The 16,747-nt window shown below is 36.1% G+C and overlaps 1 protein-coding gene across 2 annotated transcripts in view; it reads left to right on the top strand.

Annotated features, from left to right (window-relative positions):
* Positions 1–5,036: 5,036 nt before the first annotated feature.
* Hasp (Hig-anchoring scaffold protein) overlaps positions 5,037–16,747 on the top strand; it is an 81,626-nt gene continuing 69,915 nt past the window's right edge. For both annotated transcript variants that reach the window (XM_053762341.2, XM_053762340.2), the window contains exon 1: positions 5,037–5,174. In XM_053762341.2, coding sequence (XP_053618316.1) covers positions 5,120–5,174 — 55 coding nt within the window. In that variant the 5' untranslated portion in view covers positions 5,037–5,119. The remainder of the gene's footprint in view (positions 5,175–16,747) is intronic.

The following is a 16,747-nucleotide window of genomic DNA, read 5'->3' as shown; positions in this document are numbered from 1 at the left end:
TATCTTTGTTATTTTTTTAATTCACTAAACAAACTTTGAAATTCTTGTTCTACCTACCAAAATTTATTTTGTAACGATAAATTCATAATTTCTTAAAAACCAAAAACTAAAATGAAATTATTATATAAAAATTGGATACGACTTATTAAAGTCTATACTAGGAATCCTACTAATAACGTATTTAATATTATGAATGCCAAATTTTGAGAGTATGTATATTTGTTACTCTTTCACGCAAATCTACTGGACGGATTCTTATAAAATTTGGTACCTACACGAGTAGAACTTATTTATTTTATCTATGGGTAGAATATAACCTGGAATAACACATAGGGTACTTTTTACCCCAAATTCCCACGGGAGTGAAGTCCCGGGGCGCAGCTGGTAAATAGTATAGGGACAAATCGCACAGATTGAGTTAGCCCCAAAGTAAGTTCCAGACTTGAGTTATGGTTATGGGTTTCTTACTAACTCAACGATAATATATTTTATAAAAAATATATCTATACAAAGATAACCATCCAAGACCCGGGTAAATTTCAAAAATACTATTTTCCATACTGACCTGACCGGAGATCGAACCCGGGACCTCCAGTCCAGTCCGGCATGATGACCATTAGGCCACAGACTTCGTTATATATTTTTTTGTTTTTGACATTAGAAAAAAGTAAGTACCATAAAATACAGATTTTTCCTATTGAGCGCCATCTATAGAAATTTTCCAGTACTATATATATTGTTAAGAAATTAAATCTCATAGTGCTGCTACCTATAGGAATTTTCTAGAATTATGCAATGAAAGAGGGCTGTTTGTGAACGCTGATGCTGGCAATTGAGTAACGACAAGCAATTCGTCGAACTGTGGAGAATTCAACGTACATCGCTGGTTTTCAAGGAAATAAATCTGACATGTAAACTACGCAATGTATGTATTTGTTCAGAAACTAGGGTTTTACAGATATTTTGCACAACTTTAAATTATACATATTATTTTGTCTTACAAACTGTTGATTAAAAAAATAAAATAAAATAAAATGTAAAATAAAATAAAATGTTTTGATGGCGGTCTTCAAATTGTATCTAAATCGATTCAGTGGTTTAGCCGTGATAGCGGGACAGATATACTGATAGATAGACAGACATACTTTCGCATTTAAAATATTAGTAGGATTTCGCTACACAACTGGCATTTCGGAACGAACACTGCTGAAAAGAAATGCCGAAAAAATCTAATTTAAACAATGTTGTCTACTCAATAACCAATTGCAAGGCTGTGTTACTATTTGGAATCTAATTTACGTCTATCTGTCTGTACTGTACGTTGTTCACATATTTACCTACCAGCACATGTGAATGCAGATAGCCGCATTGCAATTGGGGAAGGCAATCGAGCGTCTGTATCGTAAACTACACTGTCAAGCCGTGCAGATGGATTTAGGTATTAGAATTAAATTGATATGGCAATTTAATTTAGATATAGTATATATGTGGCCAAGGTGTGTACATATATGGCCATTCTATTTTGTAGCGGGATATCTCCCGCCCTAAAATAAACAAAGTAAGAAAACATTGTCTGTTTTACTTTTTGTCATAAATTTTGCATTTTTAATGACCATAATCATTTCGAGTGCGCTATAAGTAATAATGGATTTTTGTATGTGTATCAATTTTATATTTTAAGAAGATATCTCTGACGATAATACAAAAAGTCATTGACATTTAAAGAAAAAAAGTTTTAACCTATCAATTCCCGCGCAATTATTCTGACGCGATCTATTGTTGGTCAATTGTTGTTATTATCTCCACTATCGAAGAGTTAATCGGTGAAGAAGCGGCGGTGGTGCAGTGATTGAGACCGACAGCTCCGAAAAGTCCCAGGTCAATTGAAAGGTCCCAGGATCCAGGATCCTACTCATGCCATACGAGTTTGTGTACTAATCTGACTCACATATTTCATCAAAAACATGAAGAAACCTACACATGACCATGAGGAAACCTGCACATTGGTGCACAGTTCTGTTCACTAGTGCGATTACTTGCCACAAGATATCGGCTGGCAGTCGTCAAAGTAAAGTCAGATGCCTTTACGCAACTGGAATAAAATCTGACACCAGTGTTAGCAATACAAACCCACTCGATAACAATGAAGAAGAATTAGTTTTTAACGTCTTGTCCTAAAACTATACTTTCATGTTTCGATACAACGTTGGAATGGCCGACAAGTCGATGTGTGCATCTAACTCGACGTAATCGGCCGGGAGCAGCTCCGATACATTTTGTATCGCCGCTATGCATCTATCGGAATTTGATTATAACCCACATTCGTCCGCAACTGCGCCCGCGGTTACCTTTATTTGATTCGAGGGTCATCGCTACAATTAAAAAACTATGTCGCTTCCCGCTGTCTGTACGTATGTTTAGATCTTTATAACTACGCAAAGGATTTCGATGCGGGTTTTTTTGATAGATAGAGTGGTTCTCAAGGTTCAAACGCTTTTTGGGTGCTACCTAAATATATTCTTGCCAGAACCGAGCCACTTCGATGGCTTCATCGGAAGCTGCGATCAAGTCGGCCTGAGTAAAGGTATGTGGACTGGACACTCGGGACAGGCGAGGAGATGAGCCATCAATTGCGTGGAGAAGCGCATGTTCTGAGACTGGTCAAGCATACCCCACCTAGCCAGATTGTCACACAGATAGCCACCGGCCTATTTGAGTGCGTAATCTGTTGAGGCACTTCCAAGTGGGCCAGGGCTGATCATGGCCATGCGGAAGTTCCTTTCGCAGCAACGAAATCGGGCATTCTATAGCGTCTCTCCAAATTCAAATTCAAATTCAAATCATTTATTCAGAAATTAGACCTTCACAGGCACTTTTTCTCGTCAATTTTTATATTTATAGTTATTTCTCACAAACTACAAACTACTGGCATTTCGGAACGACCACTGCTGAGAAGAAATGCCGAAAGAAACTCATTTGAACAGTGTTGGTCCCTATCATGCCAGATCGGCTTACCATTATTGTTTCTTACAATTTTTTTTCTAATAATATATAAAAGTACATAATGTACATAGTCAAAAGGTATCAAAACAGGTTATGATTGTGAAATATATATATATATATATATATATATATATATATATATATATATATTTCTTAGATATCCAATAATACCACACAATGCTATGATGTCTAAAATTTTTTTTTTTTCATTTTTAGGTACATATGTGGAGTGCTAACTCAATTAAATATAATTTTCAAAATCACAATTTTGTACCTTTTCATTACATACAACTATCAACTAAATCTATACCATTATTATAAAGAGGTAAGCGTTTGTGAGTTTGAGACTTTGTGATGTTTTGAGGCGGGTAATCTCCGAAACTACTGAACCGATTTCAAAAATTCTTCCAGCATTAGAAAGGTATATTGCTATAAGCTATATTTTTTCTCAAAATCCCACGGGAGCGAAGCTCCGGGCAATATCTAGTTTGATATATCTATATATCTATCAAATTTCAACCTTATACTACACAAGTCTTTGAATAAAATGAGTGTTGACAGACAGACAGACAGACATGACGAAACTATAAGAGAGCCATTTGGCTATGGAACTCCAAAAAGATATTACAAACAAATATCAGTATACATTTTATTTTCAGGCGTAAAATCTAAACTGCCATAACCAGCCGCACAGTTAACAGTACCTACCTAATTAAACTTTTTGATCGTACAAAGTTACCGCTAGAGCTTTGCTCATTAAATCTCTAAAAACTATGATGAAATTCCAGAACATTGATAGTAGTGTTCTGTGTGAATTTGCAAGGGTTGCAGTTTATGTCACAAGTTACAATATAAATAATTAATTGCTCATATATTCTACTAGCTTTTGCCCACAACTTCGTATGTATGAGTAAAAATCTGTTTCCCGCGGGAATTTCAGGAAATCCCTTCTTAGTGCTCCCCTACACTGTGCTAGGATCACAGGATACACACCAAATTTCAGCTTTCTACGCAACCTGTACAAATAGTTGTGTAGAATATAAATAATAATAATAAATAATTTAAATTTATTTTAAGTGTACTCTGGATATAATATAACATACATCACTTAATTGACGTCAAAAATTACTTAAAACCAAGTCTACCGCCGACTTCCAAAGCGCAGGTGAAGAGGAAGCGGCGCAACAAACTTCACCGCAGCCTTTTCTTCAATGACATCGATTATCAAATACTTGTTGACATTTAAATTCCTAGAATAATTCTCTGCTTTGAATTAACTTTTTAAATAAAGTAATGTACCGTACTTGGTACAGTAAACCTACTTACCCACATTCATTGCAAACTCGCCGCTATAGCCATAGAAGTTCATGTAGGGTAACTTGATGTGCTGTTGACTGTACTTTTACGTACTTCTAATTGAAGAAAATATTGTAATTATGTAAATTTAACAACATAATTGTACAACAAAACAACGAGTTTATACCAAACGTATTTTTCATTGTTTTTTTGTAAATTAATTTAAAATCGTATTCTTATCAGTCATTTTCGCATAGTCTCTGTTGCGTTCGGGGCTGTGACGTCGTGAAGCCGATCAGCGTTAAAATAACCTTAAAATTTTGAGGATTAAGCTGTTGATTTTTTTTTTTAAGCCGCTACCGGATGTCAACTCTCCTTGGAAATGCTATTCTTTGCGTCCCTTAGTCGCCTCGTAAGACATTTATTGGTCCTAAATCATATGAATAAGAAAGTAATGTTTTAAAAGAAATCACAAAAAAATATATAAAAGTCATTAATAAAACATAACATTATCCTATTATGAGGTGTGAGAATTCTGAACACGAATACTTTTTTAATACTTCCCTTGGTCATCTGACACAAGCGTTCGCTACATAGCACCCTAGCAATTGACATACATTGCTTATTTCAATTCAAGCTATCCTTTAATACCTGAAAAAAATGAGCAATGGACGGCCATAGCATTTTACAATCATCCCCTTCCCTTTTTCCCAGGCTGAGGGGGGATCCAGCCCAGACAGCGACCGCCTCGCGACGGGACCGCTCGCGTTTCCCGCGAAAATGTCATTCGATTTTTAAATAGTGCATTGTGATTGGAAGAATGTTGAAATACAACGTATTACTGGCCATTTTTTTCGTGGCGTTGCTCGTCGTCGGTGAGTTTACTTTTCTTTTTTTTTTTAATTTTTTTGACGGCATTGCCAGCCATTGTTTTCTTGATACGCAGTTGGGTGAAAACAATTTTCTCTTTATTGTCTGTTTCTATTACGATGTAATAAATTATATTACGGAAAATGGAAAGTTCATACATATTACTAGTATATTTTTATTTCGGCCTGTTTGATATATAGTTACTTTATGTTTAAAATATGATTTTACATAATTACGAACACTATAAAATCTGATCGCAAAAAGAAAGAACAATTTAAATTGTTTTACAATAAAAACAAATAATAAACTAATCTAATATTAATATTTCAGTACATATTCAGTGTATTTATTTAATACGGGTAAGAAAATATCCCTTCATTTGCCGTAAAAATTGTAAAAATTAAATAAATAAGGTTGTAAAAAAAGTAAAAAAGCATTCGAACAAATTTTAATTTGTTCTTTGAAGATGCGAACGTACCACGGAAAATTCTTCGTTCTAAATTTAAAATTGTTTAGAGAAAGCCATAGAATTAGTATCTATTCCGTACCGGAGAAAACAAATCAATTATCTATGCCAATAAGTATATGAATTACATACCATAATACCATTTTTTAATCCCTAAATATAATTATCGATTCCTATTTGGCAAAAACATAAAATTGAATAAAACCAAACGAAATTAAGTTAACTTTAATTAACATAGAAAATTGTATAATCGTAGAATAAAATATGTAACCCACTTACATAAGTGATATAAAACATATTTATTCGATAGATAAATTGTAAAATCTAGGGGATATTTGGAAGGGGACGAAAATAATTCAAACTTCACCTACCATTATAGTTAACTACTAATATTGATGCGAAGGTTTTTGTAGATAGAGAATGACATAGTCTATATTTATACCGTGGACAATAGCTTGTCAATTGCAACTTGGCTCCGACGCTCAACGGCTGAGGAAGAAACTGGGACTGAGATGTGGGAGAGAGACTATACTCTCTCTTTCTACGTAACCTTAACATTACTCTTTAGTTTACCAGTTAAATAGTGATTGACGAACAGAAACTCTAAGAGGGACCACAAGCTTACCTCGTGACCTTGTTTATCATAGATTCAAAGCATAAGTTTCTGTTTACCCGCAATTAAATACAAGTTTGATGGAGGCAAATTAACGTAAATTCTTGCTTATAGTTCTGAAATTTTGGGCTTGCGCTGTAATATTTAGCTATTTTTTTTTTTAAATATGTAATTCGGAATCATAATTTTCTTAAACTAGCTTGAGCCCGCGGCTTCGCACGCGTTTATTACGTGCGTCCGTTCATAACATGTTATTGTCTATATCTCGGGTACTAAGCAACGTATCGCGATGAAACCCATACGAGATTTTGAGTTAGACCATCTGCTATACGACTGTGAAAACTGCATCAATTATATTCATTAGGTTTTGCGTAATGCGCGAACAAAGGTATAGACAGAGAGATAGACAAAAATTCTAAAAAAATCTTAATAGGCTTCTATTAGTCTCACAAAATTACGTTGATTAGGACCCGAGATTAACAGAAATAACTTATGAGCGGACGCAGTTAATAATCGCGGGCGAAGCCGCGGGCAAAAGCTTGTAAAATAATAAAAATAAAGAAATAAAAGTACCCTAAAACGCCACGGAACTGAACCGCGTGCAATGCGGTTGTCATGTCTCTCGGAAGAAGGAAATGAATGTAATTGTACATACATACATTTATAACTGCATACATACTTATTGCAACAGAGAGCATAATTCAATATACACCAACATTTATTTATATTTATTTTTATTTTAAACTTTTTTTTTTGTTTGTTTTGTTTATGGCATCCGCGGAAAACCAGCGCCGTGGCTCACGGCATATGCTGAGCGGAGACCGTTTTGTCTCAAGCATTACATTTGTTTTTATTTGTACTGTGCTGTATGTACTAATATTTTTGAGCAAATAAACGTTTTTTCTTTCTTTCTGGATGTTTATCTATATATGTATTTGTTATAAAATATAGTATCGTTGAGTTAGTATCCCATAACACAAGTCTCGAACTTACGTTGGGGCTAGCTCAATCTGTGTGATTTGTCCTAATATATATTTATTTATTTATTTCTTGTAGGTATAATAGCAATTGAGAATAGTTTGAGAATAGCAACATACTTGATTATATCGAGTCTTGTCATGGGAAATCCGTTTCTTATGAGCAAGCTATGCCACTTACTTCTCTAGTATATTTATTTATTTATAGGTTCACTAGCTGCGCTCCGGTGTTTCGCTCCCGTGGGAATTTCGGAATAAGAAGTACCCTATGTGTTATTCCAGGTTATATTCTACCAATGCACTAAAATTCATAACACCGTCCAGTAGATTTTGCGTGTAATGTTACGTCGCGACATGCTTGATATACATACATGGGCTGTGACGCCGCGTATCCCGGTATCTTGTACCCCACGTGTTATGTAGGCCAAGAGATATAAAATGACTTATTTTTGTCTTGAACAAACTTCAAGTATTTTCCCCTCCTCTCCCCCAGGACTATATAAATTTCCCGCGTCGCTGAACCGAACTCCTATGCCGTATTCTATTACGACTGAAGCTAATACCAGATTTGGCTTAATGCTTTTAAATCTAGGTCAACCTGAGAGGATCCGTTAGATTTAGTCTGGTAGATGTTATTATGCATAGGTTTTACGACATACACACACAAGGAGACAAGGTTTCTTCTCACTTGCAAGGGCTCGATATCGTCTGCAGCCTTGGGGTCGAAAACAATTCGCACGGCTCTTCTCTGTAAGGAGTTAAAATTAGTAGAATACGCGATATATAGATATTTTAACATGCAACATGCTTCGTCAAAAAGCGTACAGAAATACATCCGCCACATGCTTCGTCAAGGTATATAAATAAATATATTAGGACAAATCACACAGATTGAGCTGGCCCCAAAGTAAGTTTGAGACTTGTGTTATGGGATACTAACACAACGATACTATATTTTATAACAAATACATATATAGATAAACATCCAAGACCCGGGCCAATCAGAAAAAGATCAATTTCCATCATGACCCGACCGGGGATCGAACCCGTTACCTCTCGGTTCAGTGGAAAGAACTTTACCATTGCGCCACCGAGGTCGTCAACGTATATATAATAGAAGAATTCGCAGCAAGCTTCGTCAAATATTTTATTAATCTATCAGGCCTACCCAGCATCATACCTTTTTTTTTTGTTTTTTTTGTTCTCGCAGGAGGAATCCCATTTACGGGCGACCCAGGGGAAGATAAATCTCCCCCGGAGTGTGGGGCTCCCAGGCCGCTGCCGGCCCAGACTACCCACTAAAACCTCCTCCGGCGTTTTCCATCCGACCGTTGATGGGGGCGCCATGGGATCGCGGACATTTCACCACGACGCCCCCCGGTTCTGCCTCGCCAAGCGTCCTGACCGTGTCCTCTTCCAACCCAGTCTACGAGCGATGGGAGGAGCGCCCCTATGGTTCTCACGCCATATGGGGAGTTTTCCAGCTCAACTTTCCATCGCTCGAGCAATCTGTCCACGGCCAGCTGCCTGACCGCCCTCATTTCCCTGGGAGCAAGCCTAATTTGCAGCGACCTGCACCTGGCCCGCTCCCGGACCCAGCATCATACCTGGCTCAACTCAACAGTTCCCGTTATACTGGCTGCTGTGCCGCGCTGTATGGCGATGGATTCTTTAAGACAGATACGATATCGAACGCCTATCTATCTATCTTTTAGCCTTTCTAATACCCTGCGACCTAATTCCCTAATAATTTTATAAGATTTTATTCACTCCTTCAAAACAAATGAATGTGTGACGGACATTCCACATTGTCTAAACTTCAAAGGAAATGTTCAAAATGATAAAACAACACAAAAGAGATATAAATTTAAATTGAAAAGGTCCAGAAAATATAACCCAGACTTAGGAAGGTTAATTTGCATGAAAACATTCGAGTTTCAAGTTACATTAGTGGGTGTACAAAATAGTGATAGCACAGAAAAAAATCACAAGTAGCCGAAATATGTATTAACTAGCTGCGCCCCGGGGCTTTCCTTCCATGGGAATTTTGCGATAAAAGTACCATATGTGTGATCCAGTTTTTTATTCTACTCGTGTACTAAATCTCATAAAAATCCATCCACTAGATTTTGCGTGAAAGAGTAACAAACATACACACATACATACATCCTCACAAACTTTCGAATTTATGATATTACAAGGACTTAGGTTTACATAAAACGTATTAAACGCGTGTACGTGCACGTTTAATATCATTTTCAAGTAATTAATAATGAAATGCCTAAGTTTAACATTACAAATATATATTTTTAAACGTTTGAGTTTGTATAAAGTTGAATTGTTTACGACCTCGGTGGCGCAGTGGTAAAGTGCTTGCCTCCGAACCGAGAGGTCCCGGGTTCGATCCCCGGTCGGGTCATGATGGACAATGATCTTTTTCTGATTGGCCCGGGTCTTGGATGTTTATCTATATATGTATTTGTTATAAAGTATAGTATCGTTGAGTTAGTATCTCATAACACAAGTCTCGAACTTACTCTGGGGCTAGCTCAATCTGTGTGATTTGTCCTAATATTATTTATTTATTTATTAATTTTCATCATGTTGACTCGAAATATGGGCTTAATTTTGGAATTTAAAAAAATTGGCACCCTATTTTTAAAACTCGCTGTCCGTTCGTCTGTCACTAGGCTGTATCTCATCTCATAGTCAATCATGACCGTTAAATTGTTGAAATCTTCAATCATCTGTAAAGTATTTAAGGCCATCATAAAATAAACTTGTTTTTTTTTTGTCGTTTTAATAGATGTTGGTACGGGACCCTTAGTGCGCGTGTCCGGCTCGCTCTTGGCCGATTACTTTCTATATTTTGGTTATTTTGTGATTTCAGTACATTCTGCAGTCGTGTCAGTGAAATATATTCGGCTGAATGTAGCGCCTTTATTTAAATAAGGAAATTTCAAGGCTTATTGGGTAAATGGGACACTTTCAAGAATATATATACTTACATAAATAGGTACCTAGGTACCTAATTATTATTAAGTGACTTTATTTAATTACTAGCGTTTCCTGTGGGAATTTCAGGAAATCCCTTCTTAGTGCTCCCCTACACTGTGCTAGGAACCTACACACCAAATTTCAGCTTTCTACGCCCAGTAGTTTCGGCTGTGCGTTGTCTGTCAGTCAGTCAGTCAGTCAGTAACACAAGAGTTTTATATGTATATAGATTATATATTATTTAATTATTGAAGTGGTGGTGGCGCAATGGTTAAGTCCGCCTGTGGATCTCGAAAGGTCCCAAGTTCAAATCCTACTAGTGCCACCTAGAGTTTGTATCCCAGTCTTTAAGAAAGCCGCAAATTGCTGGACAGTTGGTTAATTAGTGTTTATATTTCTTTTTAAATGGCGGTAGGTAGTAGTAACGTCATGTCAGACACCTTTAAGCGATTTGAATAAAATCGATATAAGTTTTGGCAATGTCGCACTCTAAATGAATGAATGAATTGCGCGAGAAATTATGTGAATGTTTTTCCGAAGTCAGATCATAACCCAGGGGAAATAATGTTTGGTTTTGGCCTACGCCTGGAGGATATTTCGTGACATTTCATTTAATATATATTCCTTATCGTTCGCCTAAAAATAGTATATTTCATTTCTTGTCTGTAATGAAATAATGATAGATTTAGAAAAAAATATTTTTACAGATCATCAATCATGTTTAGTTTGGATGCATCATTATGATCAACTTTGGCGACCTCGGTGGCGCAGTGGTATGGTTCTTGAACTCCACTGAACCGATAGGTCCCGGGTTCGATCCCCGGTCGGGTCATCATTTAAAACGATCTTTTTCTGATTGGCCCGGGTCTTGGATGTTTATCTATATTATGTATTTGTTATTAAATATAGTATCGTTGAGTTAGTATCCCATAACACAAGTCTCGAACTTACTTTCGGGCTATCTCAATCTGTGTGATATTTATTTATTATTTATTATCGTATATATAAAAAAGTGTGTGTGTGTAAATAATAAAACTGTATTAAACGTATATGTCTATCTGTCTATGTCTATCTTATTTTTCTTTGATATTTATTTAATAATTTATGTCTACTATTATATGTAAAAGTTTATTTGTTAGACAAATTAAAAAAGCCCCGACTTTCAATATTCATTTCGCTACAACTTTGGATCGGCTGAACCGATTTTCATGATACATGACTAAGAACACTCGGGATAAAATTATCTACAAGGCACAAAAAGAAACTAAACGAAAATCGGTTCATCCGTTTGGGAGCTAGAGCTAAATACAAAGATAGACACGTTAAACTTATAACACCCTTCTTTTTGCGTCAGGAGTTAAAAATAGAGATTATGCTGAATGGAATAAATGCGAGAAATAAGATATTTCAACAAAACATTTATAAGACCCTTCTCCGTTCAGGCTGAAAGTAGATTTCACGTAATGTCTTTGTGGATATCCGTCATCCGTCAGGTTGGCACATGAATACGTTTGATTGTAACGTTTCAGAGCGTTTCACCTCCAAATATACACAAAGGATATTAGGTTCTTTGTGTTCGTAACGGTGATGGAGCATTGTGTTGCAAAAACACCAGTTTTAGCAAGATTTTTCTGTCATTGATTTTAGGGCAGGTGATAAACTATTAGGAATTAGTTGCCTGTGTGTAAAATCGGTGGTGGTGTAATGGTTAAGACGCCCGCCTGTGGATCGAAGGGTCCCAGGTTCGAATCCTACTCGTGCCACATGAGTTTGTATACCAATCTGACTCATGTATGTAGTTTTCATCGCCCACCACTTGCTTCCGGTGAAGGAAAACATCGTGAGGAAACCTGCGCACTGGTTGATTCTTATTAACTTGTGTGTGAAATGGAGAAGGCAATGGCAAACCACTTCATTAATAATGCTAAGAAAGTTGTTGTGTGTGTTTCATTCCACGTAATGACCACGACCCTCAGCCATGAGGAATACAATACGACTATGAAGAAGAAGAGTGTAAAATAAAATGTATATAAATGTATTCACACAATGAAACACGGTAATGAAATATTATGTTCATTGATAAATTTTATTTCGTCCGCGTTTACTTCTACATAACTTATTATTGCCAATATCTCGGTTTCTAAGCAACGTATCGCGATGTAATCTATACCAGATTTTAAGTTAGACCATTTGCTATACAGCTATAAAACTAAATCAAATTCCATTTAGTACTTTTTGCGTGACGCGCGAACAAACATTCAGACAGATAAACCTACAAAAAAATGTTTTGGCTTCGATTTGTCCCATAAAGGAACCCAATAATTATTTTTTTTTAATATCTCCTATGTACAGACATAGCGCGGTTACAGTTCTATTATATGTATACAACAAGGTGCCAAGAAAGTTGTTGTGTGTGTTTCATTCCACGTAATAACCACGACCCTCAGCAATACGACTATGAAGAATACAGGGTGACTTTTAATACATTGGCAATATTTTGTCTAAATGCCTCGGCCCATGATTCTGACCAACTTTTAGTTTTAAATCGCGAAAAAAAAAAAATCAACTGTTCTATACAAAATTGAACACCACCTAACTTGTGTGATTGTTTTTTAGCGATTTCAAGGTTGCCTTCATACGAAAAGTTGTTTAGAATCATGGACTGAGCATGAGCGTGTTGATACAATAATTCCAATGTATAAGAAATCACCCTGTATATTGTGAAAACGTCGTAAATAATAGATGTTGTTAAGATAATTTACAATAATATGAATCTGTCAATATATAACCTAAAATTTATCGCAGCCCCGCAATCACTTACTTGGCTAGCGCTAGTGGATCTTTCAAAAAACTCACCGTCAGTTTTTTGACGTTTTTCTTACAGAATGCAAATTTTCGCGTCATCTCATACATATGTGTCAAAATTCCGGAGTGAGTTTAGTTCAACTCGCCGACGCACCCGCAAGTGTAGCGCTAGTGCTCGAGTGAGTTTTACAGAATGCAAATTAGCCATATCCGCGCGGAATCCGACGTGAGTTTTTTGACGTTTCTTACAGAATCGAAACACTCATGATATCGGCAATTTGTCAGAAAAAAATGGCGAAATTTCCTATTTTAGCAAGTCGACCGTAAAAAGTTATGGAGTTGCCTCCCCGCCTAGCAAAAGCAATATATTCCGTTATAGACGTTAAAGTACTTAAGACCTCATTTTGAAGCGGGTCGTGTCTCCCCGACTATAAGTTATGGATGAAAAGATTCAAATGATTTTGGCGCCAAATATATTATGTAAGAAAGAGGTGGACGGTTGAAAGGCTTGACTAGTAAAAGATATATCTGAGATATCCACAGCCTAAGCAGTTGATAGGTAATTACAGCATTCCCAAGGAGGCTTGACCACACGTCGAGCCTCCACATATCGAGTGTGTTATTGCTCACATTGTTGTCAGATTTTATTAGAGTATAAAAGCATCTGATTAGGACAAATCACACAGATTGAGCATCTGTGTGATTTGTCCTAATATATTTATTTATTTATGTTTATTTATTAATGTATGTAATAATAATTTTGATATTTTTTCGGGATGAAAGGTCCTTCCTGTGCTATGTGCATAAAATCTTCTTCGTATCTTTCGTTTCATCCCGGAAAAAATCTTCTTCGTACTTGAAACGTATACAAAATTTCAAGAAGATTAGTTGAGTACATAAATTATCATGAAGTAACAAACTTTTTTCGGCATTTATAATATAAGTCAGGATAAAATCAGAGCCAAGTACCTAGCTCATTTAATTGAACAAATTATAATAAAAAGCTTTAGCGAAAGCTTTGCCAAGCTGAAATGAGATCTTGTCATACTCACTAAGGGTGCTGGACCATTGGGATAATTGAATTGAATGAAATATATGTATATCTTTACCATATTTTTATTTTGCTTTGTGTTGTCAATCCATACTAATATTATAAATGCGAAAGTCTGTCTGTCTGTCTTCACGGCTAAACTACTGGACTAATTTCGATAAAATTTTGGGTGCTTATAGTTAGAGACCCCCGTTCAAACATAGGCTACTTTTTTCCCCTAAAAAGAACCCCCAAATGACTATAATGTGGGGCGAAATTTTATACGAATATCGTCTGTTCCGCTTTCGCAGATACAAATTGATAAACTCACGCGGGCGAAGCCGCGAGCAAGAGCTTGTGTTTTATATTTTGCCAACAAACGATACTATCCCGTATACTATACTTTACAATCATTGCATATTATAAAACAAATTCAACTGCCGCGTCTGTCTGTAAACTCAAAAACTACTACTATATGAATTTTCGTGCGGTTTTCACCAACTGATAGTGTGATTCCAGAGGAAGGATTAGGTGTATACAATATAATTTATTATGGTTTCACCTGAACGAAGCCGGAACGAGCTAGTTTAAAATAAAACAGACAAATCGTAGCATACAGTAGACATAAACCTTTACCTCTGAGACCAGCTGCCTCGCCAACGCCGATGGGAGGGAACATCGCCCGAACTTCATTGGGCCCAAACTTTTTGCCGGAAATTGAGAAATCTCTTGACCTTCCCCGAATTGACACACTTATTTCTCATGTTACAGTCCAACTAGCAATATTTCACTGACGGAAACGGTCGGGAAATGAAAATTTGGCTAATATTACATAGTTGCGGATATTTTACAAGTTTTACGACCTCGGTGGAGAAGTGGTAACGAGCTTGCCTCTGAACCGAAAGGTCCCAGGTTCAATCTCCGGTCGGGTCATGATGGAAAATGATCTTTTTCTGATTGGCCCGGGTCTTGGATGTTTATCTATATATGTATATGTTATAAAATATAGTATCGTTGAGTTAGTATCCCATAACACAAGTGAACTTACTTTGGGGCTAGCTCAATCTGTGTGATTTGTCCTAATATATTTATTTTTATTTATTTTTTATTTAACTTGTTATGTATTAACTTGTTATGTACCTATATGTCTATTTTTATTCGTAATTCAAGTTTAAGGTATGATTAGAGAATAGAGGCTACTCAGGAGTGGTCGTTCCGAAAGTAATTTGTAGCGTTGAGAGACACTAAATAATAATAATAATTTAAAAAATATTTAATAATAATAATAATTAATATAATAATTTAAAAAAATGGACTGTGACGTTTTATTTTGAAATTGACTATGAAATGCAATAATAACATTCCCAAAGAGGGTTAACATCAGACAGGTGGTAGTAAATAAATCATCATCCGCAGCCGATTTTCCGACATTTCAAGATAATTCTTAGGACTTAAATAGCGAAAATTTCGCGAGTACACTGAAACCATCAGGAAATTTTAATATTCTCAGAAATTTTTGGGAATTTTCTTCAAGTCGTTCCCGTGAAACCGTTAAGAATTTCTCTTGGATATCTGCGGAAACTCTCATCGGAGGAAATGTACGAGAACAGGTAATTTCAGCGCCACATCGTTGGTCACAATGAGAGATTGACGTCCACGGAGAAAAGTCTGCGGTGAAGTTTGTTGCGCCGCTTCCTCGCCTTTGCTTTGGGCGTCGGCAGTAGACTTAGTTTCAAGGAAATTTTTGACGTCAATAAGTGATGTATATCATCATAAGTTGAATAAAGAATTTGGAATTGTAAGGGAGAGAGAAAGGCATATAAATGAAATAATAAATAATAAAAAAATTACTTTATAATATTTATTTTAGTAGAACAAGCTAACTATATAATTTTTTTACATTATACAACTAAAATAAATTAAAACTAATAAAAACAAATGATTAAAATAAAAAAAAAAAATAATATTTATACTTATATTTACGAAAATGCCAGTCCCTGCAATTCGTTACCTTTAGGTATTTATTTTAGTGAGTTACATTTTGTAACAAGGTGAAAGGGGAAAGTCTCTGCTTTTGTTGGAAATAACGCTGATTTTGTGTCACCCTGTCCCTGAGATTTTGTGCGGGGTTTAATGTGTAAGGAGCGCAAATAAAATGTTACAAAAGCCACTTCTAAAGTGTCACAAAATTGAAATAAACCAATACGTATACGTACGTAATATTTATTATCGTAAGTGAATAAAAAAAACGAGATAGGCGTATAAAATATCATAGGTACAGACTTATATATTAGTGGGATAGACCCAGAGCCGTCGAATTGAGATGATCGTCCGATAAAGCGTAGGGACGCTATTATGGCTGGTTTGCCACAAAGCCCTCACAATCTTGGGTTAGGATACCCTTTTAATTTTTGATATCTGATCAAACCGCTAACCCATGAAATGGTGCCAATGTTATAAGTTACAAGCCGCCCGACCCGGCCTCGCTTGGGTAAAACAATATTAAATTACACTTTCCTGGAGAATCACATATATATTAGTGAAAATTGTACAATACGTCTGACAATTTTTGCACGACAGACGCGGCAGAGGAATTTGTTGTATAATATACTAGCTTTTCTCGAAATTACGCCGTCGTTTTTTGTTCATAACTTATTATTGTCAATATCTCGGGTTCTAAACAACGTATC

Source organism: Plodia interpunctella, chromosome 22, assembly GCF_027563975.2.
Source record: "Plodia interpunctella isolate USDA-ARS_2022_Savannah chromosome 22, ilPloInte3.2, whole genome shotgun sequence".
NCBI lineage: Eukaryota > Metazoa > Arthropoda > Insecta > Lepidoptera > Pyralidae > Plodia > Plodia interpunctella.
The sequence above is the reverse complement of the archived record's forward strand: the minus strand, read 5'-3'. Positions and strand labels throughout refer to the sequence as shown.